This window comes from Xiphias gladius, chromosome 17 (assembly GCF_016859285.1).
Source record: "Xiphias gladius isolate SHS-SW01 ecotype Sanya breed wild chromosome 17, ASM1685928v1, whole genome shotgun sequence".
Taxonomy (NCBI): domain Eukaryota; kingdom Metazoa; phylum Chordata; class Actinopteri; order Istiophoriformes; family Xiphiidae; genus Xiphias; species Xiphias gladius.
In genome coordinates this window covers 15,367,668-15,378,718 of record NC_053416.1, presented here as the reverse complement: position 1 = coordinate 15,378,718, position 11,051 = coordinate 15,367,668, and the positions used below count along the sequence as shown (strand labels likewise).

Sequence of the window (11,051 nt, the reverse complement as noted above, 5' to 3'; positions counted from 1 at the left end):
AGTGCTGCATATTGATTTTTTTGTCATAACATATACAGTAGTATCCACACTATCAGTAGTAGTCTATATTAGTGCATGTTTGACACAAAGTTGGCACAAATGCTTAAGTCAATTCTGGTTGATGGATTCAAGAAAATGCTGATAACTAATTTCTGCACTGATGAGAGCAACTTTGTCAAAGATCAGTACTGTCATTGCTCAGTATTATCTATTGTAACTCCCACTTCCACACCTCAGTCTGCAAAGTCCTCACATATTAGTATTTGTGCATATGCAGTAGCCAGTAGTTGTGGACAGTCTTAAAAAAATGCAGTATTTTTAACTGCAGCCATAATTTTAAGTTCCAGGTGTCAATGTACTGCATGGCAACTCAACCAAGAAGTTAATATGAAATTCCTTAAGCTACTGTATCACAAGTTCTAGTCGAACAATACTGACAGCAAAACTTTACACAGTCACTTGTTAATGATACCACAGCATGTTACTGATTGCAGACTCTGGAGGTGAGATGGCCAAGATTACCCTCTTTGTGAGGAGCCCTTGGCAATGTCTCCGCTGATGAGCAAGACTGAAGCTCAGTAAACGATGTAACCATGTATGAATCAAGCCCGATTTGCATGTTGAATAACGATAAATAAATATTCAACTTTTTATGTGTCTGTTGCAGACATCAGTCTTCTGCAATCCAGCGCTGGTGTCAGTTGGGGAGTGCAGTGACTTGTGGGTGCACTGGCTTCATACAGGCCAGAGTGGAAACTTTTACGGAATCCTTTAAAGTAAAAGCTTTCTTTAAGTTAGCACCTACTGAAGTGAATAAACCAGAATAGCAGTGGTTACTCTATACCTTGCAAGAAAAAAAAACCCTTAAGGAGGGCATGACTGTGGCCTATATTAAATTATATCTGGCAAAAAATATTTTTCTTTCAGCTCATATATAAACTTATGTAAGTAACAGTATTATTTTTATAGAAGCATTAAAGGGGACAGATTTAAAGCAGCAGTTCAACATTTTGGGAAATACACATTCGCTTTCTGGCGTAGAGTTAGATGAGGAAATCTATACTACTCTCATGTCTGTCCTTGAAATGATGCGACAGAAAGCAATTGGTTAGCTTAGCTTAGCTGGAAACAGGGGGAAGCAGCTAGCCTGACCCTGTCCAACATTAACAAAATCCATTTACCAGTGACAGATAAAAAAACAAGATGTAATATGTTAATTAGTGAGCTTTAAAGGTGTTGGTAGGTGGATTTTGTTACCTTTTGAAGAGCCAGGCTAGCTGTTTCCTTCTGTTCCTTCGGATCTACTCATCTATCTCTGTCAGAAAGCGAATAAGCATATTTCTCAAATGTTTAAGCCATTGCCTTAAAGGATCTGTAGAGGAACCCCGTTCATGTACGTAGTTCAGAAAACCATAAGTGGTTAATAGTTTGCTGTTAACCGGGTGGAATTCCTCATTTATGGGCAGGCTGTAACTGTGAAGCCTGGGCTAGCTAGTTACCTGCTGTGGAGTGAACAGGTGGTTGATTTGCTCAGTTTGACATGTCTTCATTCAGCCAGCATGTTGCAGTGCGAGCATACAGACCTTTCATTATCCTCAAATTTGGCAACACAGATCAAAGGAAAGAAAAAAATAAACCAAAAGAAAAAGAGCAGCTTTTCAGTCTTTGATGATGAAAGCACACATCCACAGATGCGCTGTAGCCTAAATATAGCATTTAATCATCCTTTTTCTAATTGTGGCATCTGCTCAGACTATATACTGAAGGATGAGACCATACATTTTGCCACTGTCTTGACTGGAGTCCTTCTTATGCAACATGTTTTTATATAAGGGAGACATGCCTGTACAGTATTTTTCCAGATTTTCCAAAACATGACTACAGTAACAATTGCAAAAGTGAATGGGCTATGACAGTGGCAGAAAAGTGACAAGAAATACCAAAACTGCTATCAGAAAAATCAAACTCTAAGGACAATCCCTTCAGTATGAACTAATAACAGCAAATAAAGGAATAATCGAAATAGACTTTTCAATACTGAGCAATAACTCTACTTATTTAATGCAACAAAATCTTTTTACTTGCGTTATGCGTATCCTTCTAATTCAGCTATCATTGTATTTCTATTATAAGATATGGTTTTGTAAAAGTGGGAGTATGGAAAGGAAATTTGTCATTGCAAATTGCTTCAGGTGGGAAGATGGTAAGCTGTTAATCTTGTAACAACCAAATTTAAGCGACGCACTGTGGTAAAATCGTGCTTTTGACTGTTCGTTGTGTCCCTGCATTCTTCCCACTTAGTATTTTTACCCCTTTAAATGCTTTACTGCTAAACACAAAGATCCGTTCTCTCAAAAGCAGAGCTTTGTTTTCTGCTGCACGTATGTGGTCTAACAATGGTCACTCATCTAATTGGAGCAGTCTGATGAGCAGCTCACTGATGAAGACTCCAGCAGCGAGAATGATGAACATGAAGAGCACAGTGAGGCCACGTCGTACCACCAGTTGCCTGACTGAAAGAGCCACGTCATGTGAAGTCCTCTGACCTTCAGCGAGCGCTTCCAGCTTCCCCTCTACTGGACTCAAGGAACTGGATCGGCTGGTCTGTAGGTGGGTCTGTTTCTCACCAGAGTCCAGGGCTGTGAGAGACAGATGCTTAATGTTAGTTGTGCAATAGTTCTGGGAAAGAAGTCCATATGTAGCTGTAAGTAGCTTTTGTTTACCCTTATTTTCTATGCCAAAGATCTTGTTCCTATCGGAAATTTGGACTCCTGCTCTTACCAGCGCCTGTTCAGAGTATTTAAAACAACTGAATACATTTTTTGAGTATTTAAAAAACAAAAACAGAAAAACAGGCAATAATAGTAGGTATTGTCTACAATAGCAAAATTAGGCTATTCATTGAATCGGTTGTATTTCTTTGAGTTACTCACCCTCTCAGTTGCTTTCTTCCAGTTTAGTTTGCATAGGAAAACTATAAATAATGTGGACTGTATCAAAACAGAAATTAAAAACCCTGACCACAGCCCTGCAACAGAGATGGAAAGAGGGCAGTTTATTATGAGTGGAAATACAAGTAGACTGTCTCTTACTTTATAAATATTTTATCTGTCCTCACCTACTATGCCCATTTTGACAGGGAACATCAAAGACACTCCAATGGGGAACCCAATGAAGTAGAAACCCACCAAGCTACACACAGCACCAATCATTTGCTTCCCTGCTCCCCTGACAATACCTCCTGTTACACCCTGTGGAGATAAAACAAAGAGAAATCTAAAATTGGTGCCAAAAAGTCAGGTTTATTTTTCTCAGCAGTGGGATAAAGTTTATTTGTGCAGTAAGGTTCTCACCGCAAAGGCCTCAGCAACATGGATGAAACCATAAATCTGCATGATATCAGCCACCCTTTCAATAGTGTCTCTAGAAGAAAAATGCAAGTATGGATATAAAAATGAAAAGCCAACAAAGATAGGTGAGTTCAAAGCAAATGAAATAACTGCATCTATCATGTCTGAGGTAGTGACAGTGAAAAAAACAAAAATGTAAACTTACTTTGCTGGTTAATACATGATGAACTATACATTAAAATTATATAAGCATGTTGGTTTAAAAAAAAAAAAAAGACAAAAAAAAGCTAAGTATCCACAAACCAACCAATGCAACACAAGTGTCAAAATCTGCACATACTTCTCTGTAGTGAAAATGTAACCGATCACATCCTTAGACACACCAAGACAGGCTCCAATGAAACATGAGACAACAGCTGGATTGGGCATTAGAAACACAGCATGTTATTCAAAAATGGTGGGCAATATATGAAAGCATCTGAAAGAATATTTCAAATTAGCAAGTGACAGAGAGAAAAGAAGACTCAATGGAAGGATTTTTAGCGTCACAATTAAATGGAAAAATATGTCCAATGACTTCGAAAAAGGTTTGTAAATCAGAAAAAAAAAGGAAAACAGATCCAAGAACCTCTTCTCTGTAACATGACTTGACACAGCAGCCATTGCCTCCTGTGTTGTTACACTGTGGTGCAGATTTGTCAGGCTACATATTTGATTCATACATGCACAGATGAGGGAGACCTTGCTGGACAGTTTGGCTTGCCCTGTGTTCCCAGCACCGAGAGCATTTCCAACCCGAACACTGGCAGCGACCGAGAAACCCATTGGAAACTGTGGGACACGATGAGGTAAATGAAAACAGTCAACATTGCCTAATATAGTAAATCACCACAAGTCTTGAGAAAAGTCCTAAAGGTCAAAACAACACAAATCCTGCTCTCACATACATTGAGTTCAATGGCCAAAGCTATTTAGAGGGAGAGAGAAATCCTGACTACAAGAAAAAGGGTAAGGTAAAGGAGTTACCATGTAAGCGATAGAAGCCAGTTCATAAACTATAGACTGAGCTCCTAACTCAACCTCACTGATGATGCCTGCCAGGAACCCTGCGATCTCATACAGCCACCACTCCAGACAGTGCATCAGCATGCTGGGGATGGCCAAGCGGAGGAAGGGACCCCACTCCTGCAGACAGTTTCCTGACCAACCTGGGAAATAACAGGAGGTACAATGGATTGACTGAAATGTATTTATACCCATTAAGAAATATTATACTGAGACAGAGGACAGAAAATGCTTTATTAATGTCAAGGTTAAATTATGCCAAAGCGGTAAATGCTTTATTTTACAGACCTGTAATTCTTAATAATTTTCTAGGAAGTTTCCTAGAAATAACTATGTAATTTGGCAGTTATTAAAGATAAAATAGAGACAGTGTTCAATCTGTACAAGTCCAGTTAATTCCAATTAATTGCCAAACTAAACATAGAGTCTTTCTGTAAGTGCAGCTGAACACTCAGACTGAACATCTGACAGTGTGAAATTTATCTACAGGCAGGCGTACAATTCAACATATACAAAAATGTTCCACAAAAGTAAACATACACTCATGTTTACTTTTAAGAAGCATTTTCAGTTAAATGGAGCAGTTATTTCAATGAAATTCCTGTGACTAAACCAACTAAAATAACAGTCTTATAACTTTAACTTGCCTCTACTTTCCTGATAACCGGCACCAAATTACAGTGTTCTCTCAAGAAATCCTTAGAAAGTAATGGTCAAATAAAAGTTATCAATACGGTAGTTTAGTACCCTAAACTTACCGTCCCATGTAGCTTTGTGCAGCCCCCTGGCGCAGATGCACACAAACAAGAACACAGCCAAGGAATACTGTGAGATAGCATTTGCAGCTGCAGATCCACTTTAGTGGTGTCAAGAGGATTAAACAACAACACAAAAGGAAGAAAAACAAAGCTTATAGTCGTTGCCAGTCACTCATACAAAGAAGTCCTCAGGTAATTCCTCCAGTTGACTGTTAAGATTGAAAATCAGCATTATAATCCATCTTGAAAAGCATGCTATATGCTTACTCTGATTGATACTGATTAGTTTAAAATATTAAAGATAATGATTCAGTTAAAGAGTAGACTATTATGGAGGTATACTCACGCAACCCCCAGGTCTAGAAGATTAAGGAAGACGTAGTTGAGTATTGCATTAAAAATATTCCCCATGGCTCCGGATATCACCTGTGGCCACATGATTCCCTGTGGACCAAGGCAAGTGGTTTAAACAAACACATCGGTGCACCTGCTGTTTATTCCTTTCTCACAGTACAAGTTCCTTTCTAACACACACAGAAAACGATCTAGTTACTGACAAATTTTCAGTCATTATTTGGTTTCACATCAGTGGTCTCACAGTCATTAAATGCACCTGATTCTGAAGATACCTCCCCTGCAGCTGGTACATGAAGGCAGCCTGCAGAAGCCAACACCAGGGAATGAATGGGGTTAATTAGGTCAATAATGCACCACAACAACCATTCAATACAGCGTATAGGGATGCAGATACAAAAATACGATATGTAAAAATGTGGAGGAAGCTGAACTCACTGGTAGAGCCGGCATAAAGATTTTCACATACAGCTGGGAGAGTCTTTATGGCAGACAGAAAAAGGGAAAATTATAAATAAGTGCAATGAATCATACTGAATAACTTGATTCATGAGTAATAAGTGTATATGTAGTATTTGTCAGTTTTGTATGGCTGTGATGCACTGATTTGGAAGTGGAAAGGATTCACCTGGCGACTTCTGCGCTCTGCCTGACAGCCAGCAAGATGGGCTGAGTGTTAATGAGGATGGCCCAGCAGGGGAAACAGGCTAAGAGCAGGATCAAAACTCCCCGTTGGAGTATCAACCCTACACGCTTTAGGTTACCACTCCCATAAGTCTGCAAAAAAGGGGTAAGAAAAACAGGGAAATAAAATGATACTTGCTCATGTGCAAAAAAAAAGGGCAAAACTGACACAGGAAAACAAATCTGAAACAGTATTGTATCTGTCAGGACTGACCTGGTTATATATAATATGTATGTGTATATATATATATATATATAGAGAGAGAGAGAGATGTATAAGATGAATGGAATACCTGAGATATGAGAGTATCACATGCTGATGCCAAACCAAAGCCAATGGAAATGCCTGTGACATTTATTACCTGTATCGAAATTAAATATTATTAAACAACAGTACAGAAAGAAAATAAAACAGGTACAGACTTGGACAGCTAAACGTCTGAATAAGATATATGGTTCAATTCAAAAGCAATGCTATGAAAGAGAATGAGCAGTGATCCTTGAGAGCAAAATGCCAATAAAAGCAGAAACAAAACTCTGGCGGGATCGCTCACCGCTATTGCTAATGCCACCCCAGCCAGCTCCGTTTTCCCCAGGTGACCGCAGAAGACCATGCTGACAAAGCCGATCAGGAAGCTCATCAACTGTGAAATGACCTGAAAAACAAAATCATGCTCCCTGCTTTTCGTAACTATAAAAACCATAAATGAACTTCAATATACATAAATGAAACTTTACAATTTAAATGCAACACACACACCAGCTGAGCGAGTTGTTATTAAAAAAAAAAACCCAAAAATATGTTTCTTGTTTCAAAAGGCCCTGAGGTAAGAAAAAGTTCTTATTTGCTCTGGCAGCTGACATGTAGTAAGCTTTGGTTTTGCCGCAGCTCCTATGCATTTCTAAACGTCGTCAATACTTCTCTCTTTTTTTCTTTGGACAATAGTTCTAGGGAATGCTGGTGTAAGTTTTTGACAGTCTTTGGGATCAAAAGGTTTGCACAAAAGGAAACTAAATGTCCTCATCTATCAAGCTCTGGGTTTGTGCAATGAATAGAAGTCGAGTTTGGGTTATCCAAATTGCTAAACTATTTTTCTCCTCACAAATTTATAATTTTTCTGTTGAGGAGACACCTGCAAATGCACCTTATTTCTGCGGAATATTGGAAATAAAATATCTTTGAGTTAACATTTGATATAATAATTCATACATAGTCTATGAATCTGAGATTATGAAAAAGTATTTCATGGGATTTAGGAGTTACTTTTAATTTTGATTTATTTAGTAGTTAATTTAATTAATTTCAATAGATCTTAGATTCATTTCTATAATGTGGAACTTTTTCTAGAACATCTTTAAATGCTAATTGAATCCGACCAAGTTTTGCTAGGAGTGAAACCCAACATATCACACTGTATTAGTCTGTTACTTGAACTAGTAATGCCTCTAAGGCATTTATTATTGCTACATATCACGGCCAGATTTTCTTATTAGTCCCAATGGGTTAGAGTTAATAATCTGTTAATTACTGTTACAATAAAGCAGGTGGCAAAATGAAAAGAATTACTGGTATAAGACAACCCTCATTGTAAAAGGTAAGTAGCTATTTTTAGCCTTTTCAAATTAAAAGCAACTCAGAAATATTCACCTTATTGTGGTAATGAGTGACATACATTCCAAACTACTCTAAATTATAGCTGGTTTTAAAAGACAGATGTTCCTGCATCTAATATGAGTCACAGTCAATCACTCTGAATGTTGCAGCAGATTTAGTACCTCTAGCTTTGAAAATGTTATGTCTGGTGGAGTAAAATTAGACTCTTGTCAACTGGTGCATCTAAACACAGTCTTACCACAGGTCCTGCCAGTTTTAAAATCTGAACTGTTTCATTCTTGTAGTCCTTAGTTATCCAGAGGTTGATACTTTTTAGGTAGGATCCGCAGCATGAGTCAACACTGCAAGCAGCAGGAGAAGGTGATCCGTCTGCTTTGGACTGTCGATTTACTCCCTTACATTCGTTTTTTGTAGCTAAATCTTCCATACTGAAATGAGATTTGGAAGGAGACAGAACTCAGTGCTTAACTGAACGATGTTCATACGGTACAATTCCTTTCAGACATGGAGAAGAAGGCTGGGAGTAATCAATAACCAATTACCTGGGTAATAATCAATAACCAAGACAATATCTGCCCGCCTTGCTCTCTGTCTGTGAGAGTGGGCAGATACAGTACACTGGAACATTGCTACAAGTCAGATCTCTCCACCCCCAGCCCACCAATAAACTGCGCAATGTAAACGGTGCCAAAATAAAGCTTGGTGTTTTTCTCTCGGCTGCTCTGCCGCGTCACAGATCTTCACTCTTTCACCGAAGTTGAAAAGAATGATGTTTTTAGTCAAAGTACAAATACGCATGCCTGTAGTTAAAAATACTACATGAGCAACAGTGCTTTCACCGTGTTTCACCTTGACCTCAACATGACATTGACGGGACCTGAAAGTTATGATGGCAACAATTTATTACTGTAGAGAATAAGATAGGTAAAGCTTTTTTGATGTCTTAGAGTGTGGTCTCCATAACTCTTGTAAGAGTCTCCCGCTGCTTTACAGTTAAATTTTGCTTCCGGTCTATAAAGCATTAAATGGCCCGGCTCCTGAATATATATATGACATCCTTACATTTTATCAACCATGCGGATCCCTTAGGTCCCTGGACAACTTTATTCTCCAAATTCAAAGAGTTTATTCCGGATCAGGCAACAGATCATTTAGTGATCTCTTATCTTAAAGTATGGAACAGTCTGCCAGCTGATTTGCAGTTTGTAACAACCCTTTCCTGTCGTAAGAATCAACTTTTATTATTTTTTTTAGCTCTTTATGAGGTATGTGTGTATGTGCATGAGTGTTTGTGTCTGTGTGTGTTTAATGTCTACCTGTATCAATGTCCAAACCTTTTTTTTAAAAAACTTCTTGTCACTCTATAAAGCACTTTGATTTGCTTCTGTGTGAGACTGTGCTCTATAAAATTAACCTGACTTGATTTGACATTCTTACCACAGTTAAAGATGGCTTAAACAGTACACGTAAATGACACATTTTCCTTGCTAATATAAATGTAATGAGGGGTTAAAATTATTCTGCCACTGGTCATAGCGGCTTATCCTGCTGTGGTATCTGCTGATTTTTTTCTCTTTATATTTATATCTTGCATATGTAGCCATTTTGGTTTGACATTAGATGTTCACACCCAAATTGCAGAAAATATACACAGTTTCTTTATGATCCTGTAAAACACAATGACAAGGCAAAATAAAGGAAATTTTGCACTTACCAGTTGTAGTTCTCTTGGGAGCCTTTTTGTGATGCCAATTTATAACTAGTGAGCCGGTTAACCTGTGATGGAAGAAGATTCAGCAGACCCAGGTGTCTTAAGCGGAATCATTTATTGAAGCTCGGCCGAGGAGAGTAGAGATGAGCAGTACAAGTTTACACTGTAAAACAAAACTCATACAAAACTTACTACATGTCCGAATAAGGATATTCTTCATGGGACCACAGCACCTATCCATACATATGTGAAGATTCTATTGGGTACCAAATCCTAAACAATAAAACATGTTAACCCAAGTGACGTTGTATATTTCATGCAATGCCTTTGTCCTCCCCCAAGGGAACACTGTATCTATTGACCCTTAATGGCACCAGTATTATGACTATTCGCTCACGCGACTGGAGGTTCGGTCCATCGTATCTTTACAACCTTGGTTGTTATGACAACAGTCGTTCGGGACTGGGCCAGCTTGAGTCTATCAGTGTCTTTACAGTTGTCCTTGAGACAGACAATGAGCATTTGCTGTCAGGGCTTACCTGTAAGTAACCTGTGGAAACACTGCCTTACACTACCTGAAGATCGAAAGAAGGAAAAATCCTTTACAGTGAGCCATAAAATCAAAACAGTAAGCTGAAAGAAGGCTGAACAAAAACGTGGAGGCGGGTGATAATTCTCTATGGGTTTGTCCCTACTAGTCATCGCATTTACATTACACATAGTCATCTGACCCCTTGTTAATATAAAAATATTGATCAGAACAGCTTTAAGAAAAGAAATAACACAGGAGGAATTAAAAGCTATTGATGGCAAGTTACCTGTACCTCTAACATCTGAACGTTATGAAACTTGATAATTACAATTCATAAATGGCCATATATATCTGCCTCCATGTAAATATTGAACAATGGTTAGAAAGGAAGATGGAAAATGGTTAAAGCTACAGTATGTTACTTTTTAGTAATACTTTTTACTTGAAATATTCTCTAAAACATGTGGAGAGGTGCTGTCAAAGGCTTCTGTGACTCATAGTCGCTGAACAATCTGGCAGCAGTGCAGAGAAATTGCCTTATAAAGATTTTGAGTGAGCCTCTCCCTTCTAACCAGTCAGAGAAGGCCAAAGTCAGGGGTGGGAGCTCATGGCTGTCAATCAATATGTGAACGTGCTTATGATCTACTACTCCTCTCACACTGAGGCTTCAAGCTGGTATTAGATGTTGGAAGACGTCCCTGTGGCTTACTCACAGGCTAGCAAGCTCCCGATTCTGGCATTATATCGGGTTTTGATTTTATTTAAATGACCACTAAAAGCCAAAGGCGATATTTGAAATCCCCATTACCAGTACAAACTATGCTCCACACCGACTGATAGAAAAAGAAAAAAACCACCCCTGATGAAATATAACAAACCATATCATGACTGCAGAGACATGGAGAGAACTGACATTATATTTCCTTTACTCAGAGAGACTGATGTACGTACTTTCCGCTCACTGAGGTAAATCACTGACACT

At 38.5% G+C, this 11,051-nt stretch overlaps 1 protein-coding gene across 1 annotated transcript; it reads right to left on the bottom strand.

Moving 5' to 3' along the window:
* Positions 1-2,227: 2,227 nt before the first annotated feature.
* Positions 2,228-9,776, bottom strand: LOC120802753 (multidrug and toxin extrusion protein 1-like). Its single transcript, XM_040150870.1, has 18 exons — positions 9,730-9,776; positions 9,541-9,602; positions 8,065-8,254; positions 6,766-6,867; positions 6,505-6,573; positions 6,156-6,304; positions 5,966-6,008; positions 5,787-5,831; positions 5,520-5,617; positions 5,174-5,271; positions 4,377-4,558; positions 4,073-4,181; positions 3,691-3,766; positions 3,354-3,423; positions 3,119-3,251; positions 2,934-3,028; positions 2,724-2,787; positions 2,228-2,639 (listed from the first exon to the last, which is right to left on the bottom strand). The coding sequence occupies exons 3-18, from the start codon at positions 8,251-8,253 to the stop codon at positions 2,401-2,403; spliced, it is 1,761 nt and encodes a 586-aa protein (XP_040006804.1). The 5' UTR covers position 8,254; positions 9,541-9,602; positions 9,730-9,776; the 3' UTR covers positions 2,228-2,400.
* Between the last annotated feature and the right edge of the window lie 1,275 nt (positions 9,777-11,051).

Coding starts and splice junctions, on each gene's coding strand:
- LOC120802753 (XM_040150870.1), bottom strand. CDS start 8,253: ATGGAAGATTTAGCTACAAAAAACGAATGTAAGGGAGTAAATCGACAG. Junction 3,424..3,690: donor TACATTTTCACTACAGAGAA/GTATGTGCAGAT, acceptor TTTTTCTTCTAG/AGACACTATTGAAAGGGTGG. Junction 2,788..2,933: donor GGAAGAAAGCAACTGAGAGG/GTGAGTAACTCA, acceptor TACTCTGAACAG/GCGCTGGTAAGAGCAGGAGT.